This window comes from Varroa destructor, unplaced genomic scaffold (genome assembly GCF_002443255.2).
Source record: "Varroa destructor unplaced genomic scaffold, Vdes_3.0 BEIS01000001.1, whole genome shotgun sequence".
Lineage (NCBI taxonomy): Eukaryota > Metazoa > Arthropoda > Arachnida > Mesostigmata > Varroidae > Varroa > Varroa destructor.
This window is the reverse complement of record NW_019211454.1, coordinates 1,788,956-1,805,495: the sequence shown is the minus strand read 5'-3', so window position 1 is coordinate 1,805,495 and position 16,540 is coordinate 1,788,956. Positions and strand designations below refer to the sequence as shown.

Below are 16,540 nucleotides of genomic sequence, written 5' to 3'. Positions count from 1 at the left end.
TATATATAGTACAAATGATTCTCTAATTGTCAATGGACTTTCGCTTCACCTTGTGTATAATATGCAAGTACACGGCCTTATTGCAGTATCTGGATGACCTTTGTCGAGGAGGGCGCTCTACCGGAGCGCAACCACACGCTAGCATTTCTTAAGAAGTTTTTACTTTCAGCCGCACCCTGTTGACGCTTCGTATCCTCGTACCCCTTCCTGTATTCAGGTGGTTGAGTTCATAGGGCGAAACTGCTTGCATTACCGACCAGTTTGTTTCCCATGGGGCAAACAGCCAGAAGCAGCATGAAAGAGTTATCTTCAAGTCGGCCAGTCTTTTACTTGCAATAGCTTGAAAGTTTAGCGAGTGATGCGAAAAATGTGCCTGCTTTAGTGAAAGACCTCTCGGCTCACTATTATTGTGCGTAGCTCAGTCAACCCTCGAATATTCTAAAAAAGAAGTTAAGGAAATCAGTGAACTGGTGTCCTTTAAGCTGCACGCTGTCAGGACTGGGGAAATCCATTGTCGCCAATAAGACAAAAACAATAGTGGGGAAGCTTTTTATTTGAAGATCGGTAGCTTGCTTGCAACTGGTAAGATTGAGATCGTCATGTATGCACCTGACGAACGGAAAGATGTTAGCTCGGCGCCTGTTAGAAGAAAAAGGCTAGAAAGGACAGATAGCAAGGCATGTGCGTGCGGGTATTGGGTGCAAAACTGAAACGCAATATTTTTAGTTCGTTCTGGGATTGGGCTCTTCATCTGATAGCGCTTTGAACAGTTTCAAAAATGCGTCGTTTCAATTTGCTTGAGCTCTCGCTGACCTTTGCTTAGAATTTCAAGAGCGACCAAACTCATCGAATTGCGAAAAAGATTGTTCTTAGCTAACTTGGTCGTATGTAATGCAGTCATTCAATTTCCGATTGGGTTGGCGGCTCCTCCTCCCCTAATCCCAACGTAACATCTGCCATTCGTTATTGTTTACGTTTATTTTCAACATGTCGTCAGATATTTTCTGGAAACAGAATCTGAGTGCGGCAGATCATACGCCTAATGTTGCCAGGATGTTCCACATATAAATCTTCCATTAATTTATAATATGCGAGTTGCTTGAGTAAGAGTATACTGCTTTGTCACTGTTTCATAACGAGTTTGTGGACGGAGAATGGACCGAAGAATCTATAACAACAAACCTGTGTATTTCGGTGTATTGTCATATTAACCTTTATGTTTAATGTTTATGAATATGAGCTAGAAGATTTGTTTAAAACTTTTCAATCAAAACTTGTTTCACAAATTTGTTCGATCTTGAGTTTAAAAAGGCTAGTATTTGTGTCGATACTGTACCGTATGCTATCTGCGATTCGGGCACTGGGATTCCCGTGGTTTTAGTGTTATGTAAAAAAAAAAAACACGTTATTGTACTTTCTAATAAGGTATAACAGATAACGTTTTTTAGATGTTAAAGCTCTTTGCACTGCAAACGATTCCCTCTAAGATGCTCTATTGTGTTGCACATTCGACAAAACATTGGTCGATATATTCTAATTTTCTGTATCACTTTACCCTTATGCCATTGTGCCTTTGAATGTAATGCTGCAGTTAGTTTAATAACAAGTTATTTATGCTCGAGATTGAAGGATTACTCGCGTATCAAACGAGATACGATTAAAAAAAGCGAATAGAACGAGAATTTAATGTAAATCACCAAGCGTAATAAACTATTAAAGCGTTTGATACAATATTGCTTAGGCAAGATCTGTACATTTTTACAGGGATAACGGTAACTGGTTGAAAGGAAGGAAGGAAGAGAGCTTGCAACGAGAGATTAGAAGAGCTCCAAGAGACGCACCGATGAAGACGACGGATTGGGCTGTACAGGTAAAATACTACCCATATGCACGGGAGGGCATAGTTCATTAAGTGCCGATCAAGGCAATGCATGGCCACTGATAGATCACAACGTAGAATGGGTGGCGCTATTCTCGCAGACGCCTGTTGCGTCAATAAGTGTAGCAGCCATAAAGTTCCTGTTGATACTGGCTTTAGAAGTAGCGGAGAAGTTTTAACGCAGACAGTCAAAGGGAAGGCCAAGGGGTATACGATGTTACCATGCCAAATGCAGCTGCTACCAATGGACAAAGTTGAAAGCAGACGTCGACTGCTGCGACAAGTGGGACTTCGACAGCAGTACGGAAAGGCAGGTTGGGCGACGACCTGCATCGTCCCGCTTTATGTCACTGCTTCGCCAATAGTGACATATGCAGCAGCAGCAGCAGCCTGTCGATTAATCAAGGCTCCGTTCCGGGTTTTTTATGAACTGTGGCGTAGCCTTACCAACGGAAACAAACGCTTGAACAGCAAAACATGCGGATTTTATCACAGTGATCAAACACAAATCAGTTCCGTCTCTATCCTACTTCCAAACCTAAGTGAGGTTTTTGTTCCCGGATTTAGGGCCATCATAAAGCATGTGCACAGACGCTGGTCCGGGGAATTCTCGTGGGAAAAGCAGAAGAAAAGAGAAAGAGGCAAGGCCGACCTATAGGTGCTAAACAATCTAAAGTGGCGCTCATGATTTTTAGGGCTGTAACCATTTATACAAATTCTCCAAAAGCTTCCGCAGGATACACAGACCGGAGGTACGGGCTAAGCAACAATTATTCCTACCACCAATTATCTACGTCTCGATTAGGTAACAATGATTTCCGTAGAAGGTGGCGCCACCAGCCAGGAGTTTAGTTCAGTCCGCATCTGCCACCGTACCACGGCTACCATCGTTGTCTGTACTGTTGTATACCGTTTGACTACTTCTCAATGTTGTTTTCGGGGACTAACAACTGAAGCTAAGCAGAGAGCAAACGCCAGTAGCTTCGTAGAGAGTACGTCAGGGCCAGCCGGAGGCTTTAGAGGTTGGTATCCTGTCACTTCGCCGGACCGCGCTATTGTCTCTATCTGCCTTTTGAAGATTTCCTTATTCGTCTCCTCCTCCTATTTACTTAGGCCCTATCGCTCCCCCATGTCTGCCCGACGCTACGCTATCCGCAATCCGCATGAACGAGCGCGCAGGGACTAAGCAAATCATTGCAGGGCAAAAGCAGGGAAAGCCAAGAGGACAGCGGTCCCTTGGCTCCTGACGTGTCAGTGGAATCAGTGAAGACAACAACTTCTGCGGCGAAGACGATTGCAGACAATCCACCGAGACCAAGCTGCCGTTTCTAGTTGCTACGATGTCGCGTTTGAGAGTGAAGCCATCTGGACAATTGAGGTTTGGAAGTCGCTGTTCTATCCAACCCTAGCCTCTATCACATGCTTTCCAGCAGTCTTGATGTGTAACTTCAATATAACTGATTGCAGGCACGTATGGCCGCAGTGAACTTGGACTATAAGTGTGCTCCTGAGGTGCACCGGTCGACAAAGCGACGAGTTTCCAATTCTTGGCGGTCTTATTCTGAATATACGTCATTCAGATACATGCGCTGATTTACTAAATACACATAGTCCATCGTTTCGCTGTACCGCCATATGGCTTGCCTTGCAGGTTGCAGCTTGCGGCTCAGAGCGACCTGTGTCCCGACGCAGCTCGCTCCTCCTATTGACTCAGAAATCATTGCAAACGCCGTAGTAAACTGTGAGTGTAGATAGCATTAAATCAACATTAACGGATATTTCGCATTGACGGTGCATTGCGCCAGCCAACCCATTCGTTTACCGGGTGAATTCATTTTCGGCAATAATGCTACACGACGTCAAACACCTTACACATATATAATACCTTGTGTACATGTACCTCGATACGTCGTACAGCACAACGACCAGAAACGGCACAGAACAACACGTTATTGTAGGTTTCGCATACACTTTTTTAACGTTTTGAGACGTCTTCAGAAACGCGGCGACAACGATGGGGAGCAGCATCTAGCTAAATTGCAACTCGAATAGCCGCGCCTTAGATTGCTGTTTCTACTACAGTTTCTACTAGTCGCAGGCCTTATAATGGTCCGCACAATTTCATATGATGTGGATATATGATGTCCACGTCGGAAGCGCGAGAGCTAAGGCCGCATGCACCCCACTGCTAGCAGCGGCGATGGCAGCCGGAATTCGATGCTGCCGTTGAAGGTTGCCGCTATATATCAGCAAAGATTGTGCACGTGCAAATCCCTTCCATCTTTACCCATATTTGAATCTGTCCAGACTACGCGTACGATTTACTTTTCGCCCGCCTGCGGCAATACTTTTGACGCCGCGCCGGGTTTCTTTGCGATACATACATATATCTATGACTGTCAGATTCACCACGGATTCTCTATACCACGTATAGAACATATCGTCATACCACCCCTCGCCCCGATAACCAATCTATGGCAACCCTTGGTAGCGTTTCATCAGTTCTGTCGAGCCAAATCACATAAAGCTGCATATATAGCTTACTGGGCTCAGTACCCGATCTAGCCAGCGAACGAGCTATACGCACGAGATGCCGTCCGTACACTACAGCCACCGTCAGTACACACGATATCATTATGTTAGAAAAGGCATACGACGACGACCCATCGCGCTGTGGCATTACGTGACCCCCATTGGCTGTCTGTTACCCAGCAATAGGACACGAAAATCACGGTGTGTGTTTGATGCAACTAAACTCTGTTGAAGCCGAAAGGACCCCACTTACCATCCTGGATACCAACCTATTTGAAGGAATACAAAGCATAAGCGGCAACCAAGAAGACAATTCGAAGAAAGATACATTTATTAGTGCTAAGTGGCGCAACCAACTTTTTCATGAATCCATAGTACAACATACATAAGCGTTGGGCTTACTTTCTAACCGCGGCCTTTAACCACATAGTCCTCAAAACCTGAACTCGGTATATTTTTAAATAACGCAAATCAAACTTCAAAAGTCTGCATTTGCACCTGTCATCGATTGAATGCATACGCTCCCAAGCTTGGTCCTAATAATGTGAACCGTATTTTCTTTATTTAGGCGCTAGGTGGTATGTACTATCTGTCGTACCTTAAGTAGAACTATCATTCTTTAATTGGGAGTGCATTTGCAAAAAATAGATATCGACATATAAATCTAAATCCTATCAACCAGGAATCTGCCTCGAAGAACAGTAGACACACGCGCGGTTCGCCCTATACACACATCTATATCTATGTATATGTAAATATGCTTAGATCATCTATGCATGTCGCAGTATAGTGCTATCCAATGCTTGTTTTGAGTATGCGATGTCGACTAGACGACCAGCAAAGATCGTGTCGTATCCACCTGGTATAAATCAGTTCCGGACTGAGTAAAATGCGAGCAAGCTGTCGAGATGGAAACGGCCCATGGCGGAGAGAATTGGGGTTGAAAGGCCAATGGACTAAGGCATAACGTTCAGCACTTACCCAGACAGCAGCATCCAATGAAGTTGGTTCCGTGAGTACACGAGGTGCAAGAGCTTATACCCGTAGTAACAATCAACATGAAACGCTAGCCCACACTGTCGCATCTTTTGGTTCATGCCCCCTCTTTGGAAGCCACCTGCTAAAGCTGACAGATGGCTTACCAAGTGACGTTCACTTACTGTGTCACGTTCGGCCATACTCGCGAGAGATAAGAATCTGCGCGACTTTTTGCCGGGACTAGCGTTCATGGCTAGCGAACATTTCTGCTACTAGAAGCCAACCATGTTGAAGCCAAATACATCCTCCGCCAGGCTGCTGTGACACGTACTTCCAGATGGGAGCAGCGTGTCATTATTAATGCTTTAAAATGAGCACAGAGTTTTTCTAGGGGATACATTTGAAAGAAACATGAATTGACGTAATTCATGTAACTACAGTTTAGCTTGTGCCCGTCTGTAAAACTATTCGTCACGTAACCGGGTGATCTCCCTGTCAGCGCCTTCATTTGCTTTAAATTAAATACTTTGAATATGGAATAATCAGCCCTCAAGAGGCTATTGTTTTGCGATTTCCAGAGCTTAGTCTCTATTGGACTAGGACCATTGCGCACCCATACATTGAACGTTACGTTCTCACTGTACAAATATTCCATTTGAGTGTTCCTGAAAAATAATAGCACCCGTACGCATTAAATATGATCTCATTGCTGTACATTGTCAGATCCCTTCAGTGCCACCTCGGGATGATGACGTTTGGTAGTCATAACCTTAAAGCGAGACGTACTTTACTCAGACCTGGCAAGTGGAGAACTCTCACCAACGGGGTAAGTACGTAACCAAAATCCGATTTTGATTATCATTCGAAAAGCTGACATTTCACAGCCAGCGCTGGGCTAAAACTACATTTAGGGCTAAAGGAGAGAAGGTAAGATAGTAAACAGCCAGCTGAATAATTGCCAACTGGTTGGCTTAATCTCATTAGATTTATCTAAATGAAGTCAAATGAGAGAGTAAGACTGTCGTTAAATGAATATAATAGTAAAGGACTCCCGAGGTACACAAGTTAATTAGAGTTAGAACCCTAGTTTCACCCGAGCCTATCTACTCGAAAGAAGCCATCGAACCGTTGAGATATACTGTGGGAATAGGCAATTGGAACGAGCCATCAGCAGCATCGATATCATGTTGACGCTTTAATCTATGGAAGGTAAAGTAGTCGAATAACAGGTAAATATTGATAAGAGTGGATCGATAATATAATCGGGGCTCGACCTAGAACACTAGATAACGTAGTGCTTGAACGGTCTCATCTTGATGCTGTGTCGACTATAGCTGCTCGTTGCATTTCAATATACCGATCCACAAGCAATGATTTACAACAAAGCAATGGTAGTAATAAAGGATAATGTTAGCTCACCACTGCGTCAAACGTGCTGTTTCCGAGACGCTCACCTATACATAACTTCCCCAAATAAATAACTTGAAGACGCCTTACCTTGAGCCGTAGTTGCAACTGTATGTAATTCACGAAACGCGCAATACAACTGAAGTTGACGAAATATTATACACGAACTTGGTAATGTTTTAAAAAAATACTGATCGACCTTTGATGTCTTCGCGTATTTCGCTTCTTTCAGTCTGAGAAAAAAGACGGTGAACAAGAGGCAGGGTGCATGAGGACGAGAGCAAATCCCTATCACAGTTTCTAGAACGCTTCAAAAGTAACGTCTATTCCTTGCAATTCAAAGGTTGTATGCGAACTTAGCCACTAGTTACATTTAGATCTCTATAAACAACAGAATTCGTATATAGAGCAGATATCGCTGAAGAATAGGTCCTCGCACTATCGAAAACGTTGACAAGCTAATTTTTTTATAGTACATTGAATTTCTAGCCGGAAACTTATACCCAAACTCTATACATATATATATATATATATATATATATATATATATATATATATACATATATATATATATATATATCTAAATCCTAAACTAATAAATTGCGTACGATAAAAATAACATAGACATCCGTTATTTAGCATACGTTTCCGTTTAGAAAGGTAACGATTAACGTTAATATCTGCTTTTGTTACACTATGATACGTGAACTAATTCCGATACGGCCAATAATAAAATAGTAATAATAATAATTAAAGTCAGCCCCAGTTATTTTGGGGGCAATGGGAGTATTGGGAGTTAGCGTTCCGAACTGATCTTAGGTTTTCCCTGCTTCTCCTACATATCAGATCAGCCACACAATTTAAAACAGAAACCCTCGGAGATCTGTCTTTTGGAAAGTGTGGCAGTAATTAACAAATAATCATAAAGGCATTTCTTCACTGAAAAAAAAAACATTTCTAAAACAATGCTTCTCTTCGAGACTAGTAAACCATATTCCGCACAACCGTAGTCATTTGAAAAATCAAGCTTAGCTCAACAGTGTTTGAGTGTGTGTTTTTTTGGCTATTTTTTCAATGTTACTCCTTTACTTTTGCCTCGTTCTCTTCCTCGATCTCTGAGTCAAGATTCTCTACGGAATCGACTCAAAATCGAGCTCACGCTACGTTCAGCTTATTTAGGGTGAGATGGTGTGGGGGTCTTCGGCCTTCATGGGCAAGAGTGGTTTGTTGTTCTACGATACTTCTGGATGGTCTCTTCTGCGAAAATCATACACTAAATCTGCGTTTGGGAGCATGTACTGCGACTCGAAAACTGATCGTTCGTATTGCGCTAACCGAGTTAGCTCACGGCACGTATTGGAGGATCTGGGTACGTTTTTTTATTCCATACATAGAACTTTGCTACAGCCAGACATTGATAGAATTTATGGCGCTCTGGAGATCTTATATACCACACGCTTATACTGACCATAACCTTGAATTCTTCAACGTAACCACACTCTTCGCTTGACAAGTGTCTTGCTTGAAGCAACTAGATGTAACAAAAAAATAGTTCTTTTTTGTATCGGACATACTCTAACCAAAAACGAAATTTCAGAACACCTTTACTAGTCAGAGAAACAGTTTGATAAAGAGTTAGCTCTCACTAAACCTTAGTCTTCTTTATAAAGCCCATATTATTTACTAGGGTACTCATACTACCTTATACTGTCACTGATTAATTGAATATTTCCCAGAGATCTGCGGAGGGCTTTGAAACGATTAATAACCCAACGACCAGAAATTTGCTAAGCTATTGCCAGCATACTAACACAATGAATAAATTCGTTTTATGCTGCACTTAAGTCTTCTTGCACGTTATCACGTGAATCCTCCACTGCCGCTTTCTCTGATTAACATTCCGGTTACCTAATGCAGAGCGACTTGTCAGACAGCCATCTAGTATGGTCATGATCATACGCATTACTACGTATGTATATTGTTCAGATGCGGGGTAATAAGCCCTCGCAGTCAGGTGGTGGTTTGATCTTATACAGAACAGCTGAGTAACACCTTATCCGCGAACCTATCCACCATTGGTTCTAGAATGGTGACAGTGGTGGTGGTGGTGATAACGATGGAGCCGATCATAGAAAGGCCAAGGCAAAACAGACAACATGGTGCCTGATGAGGGGATCCGTACACGGTGGATACGTAACCTCTAGATTTTTAGTCGGTAGGACCACAGGAGGAAAGTTGGTTGTGGGTTACCGGCCCAATACGAGAATAATGGCACTAGGGTTCAGAGCCGCTTTTACTGAGTCAGCGATGAAGTGCGTGTATAATCATAAGAGTGTATAAATAACGTGTAGCAACGCTGGATGGACGTTGCAAACAATGCAGAGAATGCCCAAATGTGCACTTCTTTACGACGTATAATGCTTGTGATGTGAGTCACGCAAGGAAAAGGCGAAATCGTCCGTGGTACTAATGGGGAAAAACAGAAAATACGCCACCACTGCTTTCGCAAAATGCAACGATTTGTCAACAGGAGCAAAAGCAGAACAGGAAACAGGGTGGGCAAAGTATTCGGAGGGTGAAAAACTATGGACGTAAAAACATGTTTACTGCACCAAATCAATATAATTGATAACCTATCTGATACTCCTAAGGGTTAGTGTTAACGATAAGTCGTTTTCAATGGTTAAAGCTTGCCAATGCCGATAGCGCGTTTAAGGGTACTGTCGGTGTCGTGGTGGGAGTCAATCTGGGACATATGGGTTCGACTGCAATCGGGTCAATTTGTATTCAGGTCTTTATGGGAAAATGTATTTTCTGATTTTTTTTTATCACTTTCTTCTTTAACACTCCATTGTCATGCAGTAAACCTAAAAACAAGCAATCGCTCAACCACTGAATTCGTCGGAATTTAATGAAAGAAGAATGTTTTACAGGTGACTCAGGAACAGAAAGACCAGCCAAACGCCGGATGACCCTTGACATAGGTAAGTCGCACGGGTTAGAAGTGGAAAAGCAGTGAACCGCACGGAAAGATCTTAATGTGTGACAACACTAGACTCTACGTGGTCTTAGAGACTTGGAAAATTGTGACAAACTTCGAACGTAAATTCTGTTACGCCCGGCTACAGCTCAGGCCTTGTTCTGTCAGTTTAGAGCCGTTTAGATTCATGTAACATGGTTTCGAGGATAAGCATTTTGAAATTAAAGAAAGCCGAAAATTGGTTTATTAGTAGTGATGTGGCTTCCGTTAGCCGAGGTATTCGTCAACGACCCAAAGCTTAGCAAAAAGCAACGCAAAGCTATATGAAGTACTTTAGTAGATGATGTCGCTGCTCAGGTAGCTCTTCAAGCGCGTTGACGAACGGAATTACTTTGCGACCGATCTAACAGTCGCAATTTTAGCACGACGGTTATTAGAAATAAAAAGTTGTCTTAGAGCATTACTTATGACACACTATTGTTGTATCGCCCAAGAAATCATTACTCCAAGGTGCAACGTCATGTTCGTTTATTAAAAACTGATGGAACAGTGTCCTAATAACCACTAACGAGCCTGATAGTGGCTTAGCCTAATGACAGCATGGTTTAGAATGCCTGTCATGTACGTTAACCAGAGCCACATCAACGAGTCGCGGCACTTTTCTCAAACACATTAGGTGCGCGTAATTGCAGTTACTATTAGAAGGACAAAAGAAGCACGTCTTACCAGTGCTTTTTTAGTATTTTGTATGTTACGCGTTTTGCTCATTTTTCTTTGAAAATATTTGACGAATGTTCTTCGAAATGGCCAAAGCATTTGATTTTAGAAGGCTGAAATATCAGATTTTATTAATTGACTAGGCAATTAATAACACTGTGTGTTGACACATAATAAATGAAGGTTAGTTATCCTTAATCAGCCCTGGTACTCGATTTTTTTTGGTCATATAGTCGTGGAAAAAAACTTGCGATTATTCACGGAAATCCACCTTTATTGAGACCATTATCGGTTAATGTTATAAATGTTCAAGTTGTTTGTTTCAAGTTTTAGATCTGGTGCTGTCGTGGAGCATTATGTCAATTGGCTAGCCCTTTTTGGCACGAAACTTCTTTTTATGATTCCTGCTGACTATCAGCATCATTTCACCCCTATCGTGCTGAGTTTCAACGAAACGTTTCAAGTTGAAATAAAACCGTCAAGCGAACCACCGCTTCAACCTTGAACGTTTCGCTCAACCAAGATGCTTTTTTAAGTACGTACTTGTCTTGAATTGCAGATGGGTCCAGGTCAAGGGCGTACACATATACACCTGCATAAGTAGTCCTTACAGTTGCTATTTAGTGCTGCTCATTTATATAGAGATGGTGTCACGCACTTTCTCAAATGCTAGCCTGTGCCGTCGTGAAGAGCGTGCACGTGACACAGTCACGTCTCACATCAAAGGTTTGTTTTCTAGCCAGTTCCTGTTATGGAAGTTGCTTTCACAGCCCACGGGCCTCAAAATTGGTTCGAAAACCGTTTGTTTGAGGCGGTGGCCTGACGCATCGTTAATCGCATCACGTTGGTCCTGCACCAAACCATCTAGATTGCCCGGTATGGTGCCGTTCATGATGCTCGAGTTCATCCTCAATAGCACTGCATGGACAAGCTTCCTTTGAGAACAACATGGTTTGTGTCGACCAGTAGCAACGGCGCGGAGGTAAGCCTGAGACTGTCGAGTGCCTGTCAGTTGGAAGGGAGAAAGCCCAGCGATGCGCCGGCTCCTTCACGTAGATGAAACGGGGAAGGTATCAATCAACGGTGTAATTCAATAACAATAATGATTATTACTAACGTGTACTTAAATATTGAATTTTTCGCAATTAACTAAAAATAATCAAGGTAATGGGCTAAGACAATGTTTTCATGCTCAAACTTAGTGAATGACGGTGTTGACAGCTTAGTCTGACGTGAAAATAGTTGAAGAACTGCGGTTCTTCAGGCCACGGTATGTATGAACGATGGACGTTTCCCGTAAAAGCTGTCCATAGTCTACACGTTCCACCAGGACAACTTCACATAGCGTGCACTTACGAGTCAAAGATATCCATGTAAACGTATAAATGGAAGCAAAAAAAAAGCTCAGCCATTTCGTATTTCGCATTATGGCAGACAAGGTGGAATCGGGAAATTTACCCACGGTTAGGAAAAGCCACGCTGAGTCCATATTTGCACCGATCGTCAACTATAAAGCATTCTAAAAGTAGAATCTCGATCTTAGCAGACCCTCTAGAGATATATACACATGGTTACATTATGTGTGTTATATTATATATATATACATGTGGATCAGTACGTGTGAGTCCACCGGAAAATCAGTTTAGCTTATGATGATTTAAAACAAAGGCTTCCATTATTGCTAATAGTTTATATATTAACTGTATATATATACAGCCGTCTGGTGGCTTAAGTGTCAGATGTAAAACTTGGAATCCTTAGCTGGACTAGGATCTTTATACCCTGATACCGTTAAAACCAGCAGTGACATAGTTATTTTTTTAGAATGCCCATCAGAATCGTTCATTATCATTATGGCTGCATGATATATTAGGATGCTTGTCCGACTGTTTTTAAGGGATCGATTTCTGTATTTTTTGACTAAGCGGGGGTGCGCAGCGACGCGTCAACGGAGTATTTCTATAGAGAAAGGGAGTTTTAAGCGGTCTGTCGCGTTATAGTGCCTTGAATAAATAGACGAAACTCTCATCAGCTAATGTACGCATCGATGATGTGCTCTAACTAATTTTTCTACTAGATTTAATCCTCTACACACGAGTTACCTTCATTATACCCAATTTCACGATACTAATAAGTTGTTAAACATTACTACGTATTGTCAGTGATGATTTATTCTGTGAAGTTCACATTGTGCAGATTTTACCATATGCTTTGAACGCTAGCTGGTTTTCACCTTCGTGATCGATCACTTCTACGTGAAAATTTCGAAAACGCAACCACGTATGAATCTGCCTCAACCTCAACGTTGTTCACTCTTAAACTTGTAAAGAGTAACATACGAAATTTTTAAGAGCAAGAAACGCGAAGCTGATATTATTCAGACGATAACCAGGTCTAGAAGAGGCAATGACCCGTTTTAGCTTACCACATAGTGCGTCGATAAATTTTGTTTGGGGTTCGCCCCCCCCCCCCCCCATCGCCAGATATCGACTATACATGCGCATTGAGCTGTGGACCACAGTGTCGGGTAGGGGTGCTTCGTGGCAAAATGCCTCAGTGTGATGAATTGTTGCGTTGATGTGTAGGCGGGGGAAACGGGTAGTGCTGACCGATAGTAGCCAACCGCCTCTCGTTCTGTATCGCGGCCATTCGCAGGAGTCTAGTCCGAAATACTATTAGTTCAATTTGTATACCTAGCTGAGCTAGATAACCATGGAATAACGATGCCATAGAATGAGGAATGAAAACCTGAACCGACGATTCGTTCACTTGATGCTGACGTAAAGCTCGAGCACCGAAAGCGCTATCGTAGAGGGCACCTAGGAAAGCTCGCCATTACTACTACCACCCAAATCTTGGGGCTCGCAGTTTCCTGGTCGGTAGTGTTGACTTCTAGTTATGTTTCGGGCCGAACTCACGTCATCCGTCTTCGATCAAAAATTTAACATTGTGTGTGGGTGTGCGTGTATTTGCGCCATATTGAGCAGAAGTGTACGACTCTTTGCCTGCCTGTTCTGCCTATCAGGCAAACCCCTTTGTTAATGGTCCGACCGAACACTTGCCTGCTATGCCGGATCGGCCGCCATTACAGCGGGAATTGCTGCTATGAGAGATGTCTCGTTATAGCCTAAGCACCGTTCTCAACGGATACCGCGAACAATTAGTAGCCTCTCGATAGTTCTCTCGTAGCCTAGCTATAAGGCTGAGCATGAGCGAATGTCAATCTATGCAAACGAAATCTTGGTATATGTTCTTTTTTTTTTTTTTTTTTTTTAACAAAAAAGAAACATTTGATACTGGCTTATATGCAACATAACCAGCCGACAACTTGATAATGATGGCTGGGAATAAGCGGCACATGGTTTTAGAGTGGAGCAGAAGCGCCTGTTCGTTGCTAACATGTTTGATACATGTCGTATTGCTACTTTACGTATCGTCTATTGATATGTATAATCATGTGTATTAGTTATATCGGTACTCTTTATGTTGCTAATTAAAATCGTCCAGTCTTGCTTCACTAAACCCGCTTAAGCTAGAAGACATCACGCACTGAGTAGAGGAACGAGTCAATGAGAACAACAAAAAAAAATACAATTAGGTATCCTCCAGTGTCCAGAATGGTTTACTGATTGCCTGTTTGTCAGATGGGTGCCAATCAATGCTCGGTGTCAACTAACTAGCGTTAGCTGACTGGCCGAGGTCAGCCGAAACGTTCTATCGCTTATTAAGGGTGGATTCTACAGCGTACCGTACGTATAGAGCAGTATGATACGTCCCGTATGCTCAACTTACCGACAAGTTAAACAACCAATGGACAAGCCTAGCGAACGAACGAACGATCATCTACTGGTCATCACTGGCTGGTCATCATTTTCAAGCTAGTTCAACAAATTTCTTTTACTTTTCTACAAGATTTGATCCCTTTATATTACAGCATATAGTGACAAAGAATACGTGAAGTTATCGGTTAGTCGCTCGGTGAGGCTGTTGGCTGAATATTCGCTTTCGGTTTTCTGCTGAGAGAACTGAAGTGGTTGGGCGCCGAGTAGAGGCACAATCGCAGTAGGAACCACAATGGCGCATGGGGGCCAGATGCTCTCCCTTAAAGCCCCCCAATTCGCTTGTCTTGTCTGCCCTTCGCTAGCGCAAGATTGTAATTGCATTAGCATATTCATCGCGTTAAAGGCGATTGAGTTGGAAGTTTGTCTATCCTCAACCTTATTATCAGTATATTTGAAGTGAAAAAGAATGTTCTTCTAGTTCGAGTTCGGGGAGCAGTACCGCTGCAGTAATTAAACGGGTAATCATGGCCTATTATGCCGTGTACGCCCGGTTCGCAAACGTCAACTAATACGTTACGCAACATTTGCTTCAATACCTCAAAAAAAATTACCTCAATTACTGTACTTCGATTCGAACGAAGCCTTGCGCGAGCGCCTACATAACCTATGGAGTCGAATTTGGCTTACCCGAGTAGTCGTTGTGAGATACGAGCGAAAAATATAGGTCGAGAGCCTCGGTAAAGAAACATATCAGTTCTTAAAACGAATTATCGCAACATAGGGCGCAACCATCGAAATATTTGAGAGCAGGCTCGCCATTACCCCGTAAATACAACCCAAAAAAAAAACAAACAAAGGTAATATCAAAACGATTGTGTAGAAAGTTAGAGATTTAAATAGCATAGACAGACTGCGGCTTTCGGACAAAGGTACTTTGGCAGTTTAAAAGGGTCTGTTAACAGTTGAAGAGTCTTCATTTCACATCATAGGAAAAGATTATTGCAATGAAGAACGGAACTACCTGTGTCACAGGTACCATTTCTATGCATACTACCTAGCATTCTGACACTATTCAATAAAATCCTTTTGAATGAACGCAGCAGATCTTCCTATAGTAGTAGTAGTAGTAGTAGTAGTTGTTACATTTAAACGCTATGGCGTTACTGGGCGGAGTTATTGACATGGTATTAGATTGTTCCTGAAACGTTACGATAGTTTGGATGTCTCGTGCTACTTCATGAAAGCTTCGATTCGAGACCTACCACGTATAGGCACATACACGCCTATAATCTACAACAAAACGACAAAAGAAAGTTAGAAGATACAATTACAAAAAATACATATAATAACGTTATTATTATCACTTTAGAAACATAAAGTGTTTGTTCGATTTTTTATTTAACGGCTTTGTTCTGAATTCCCTCTAAAAACAACAAATTAAAAATTGTAAACAATAATATCCTATACTCTAACAAAGAGTAGATCGTTTATTCTATTCACAGATATAGTTTGGTGAAATTGTAGACCGACCTAGTTCATTTATCGGACCTCTGATAGAAGTTTTCACTGGTGATATTCCCAGAAAGTTACTGGCCAAAGAGGGCAGTTCAGGATCGTTATTATTACTTTAGTCTCCGGCTCATAGCTCAGGTGCAAACCAATTTGCATATGTTTCAGGCGCGTAGGTGTAGTAAAATAATACTAAGGCCAGAAAAAGTTTACAAATTATTAGAATCGATGTCTTCTCTGACTTTAGTCGAGTTATGCAGAAACTCATAACACCTGTTTCAAACTGATAAATAGTACAGTTAGAGACCTGCAGTGATATAAGCTCTCTACAATTGTCAAAGATGGACCGGCGTAATTAGTTATTTAGGCCGTCAATGCTCTGCTCACTAGCGTAATAACACGAAATTAGCCAGTCTTGATGAGCCACAATCCCGAGGGGATTCCGAAGAATACCGAACCCCCATCTCGCTTACGGTGCAGAAGATTTCATCTGCTGCTGCTGCTGATACGTGTACCATGTAGCCGACGTCTTGTCACGCTTCAAAGGGTAATGTCGCGTGCATACTTACGTCTGGATAGCCCAATGACGCTGTTTTCCTTTGACCGCGCGACTGTCAAGGAAATAGTATTACATGATTTCTATGAATAGATCTTCTACACCGTGCGATAAGTTAGGGGCTCCGTTGCTGTGTTTTAATGTGGGCACAGGGCAGACTTACATAGACTATATGTATCACTGGCTTGATTATGGTTATG

General features: G+C 42.3%; 1 protein-coding gene across 4 annotated transcripts in view; it reads left to right on the top strand.

The window, feature by feature from the left end:
* Window positions 1-16,540, top strand: part of LOC111243236 (uncharacterized) — a 41,532-nt gene that overhangs the window by 1,707 nt on the left and 23,285 nt on the right. For all 4 annotated transcript variants that reach the window (XM_086991364.1, XM_086991372.1, XM_086991380.1 and 1 more), the window contains exons 2-6: window positions 1,765-1,870; window positions 6,113-6,215; window positions 7,029-7,139; window positions 7,922-8,165; window positions 9,730-9,780. In XM_086991364.1, the coding sequence (XP_086847490.1) occupies window positions 7,982-8,165; window positions 9,730-9,780 (235 nt within the window). In that variant the 5' untranslated portion in view covers window positions 1,765-1,870; window positions 6,113-6,215; window positions 7,029-7,139; window positions 7,922-7,981. The remainder of the gene's footprint in view (window positions 1-1,764; window positions 1,871-6,112; window positions 6,216-7,028; window positions 7,140-7,921; window positions 8,166-9,729; window positions 9,781-16,540) is intronic.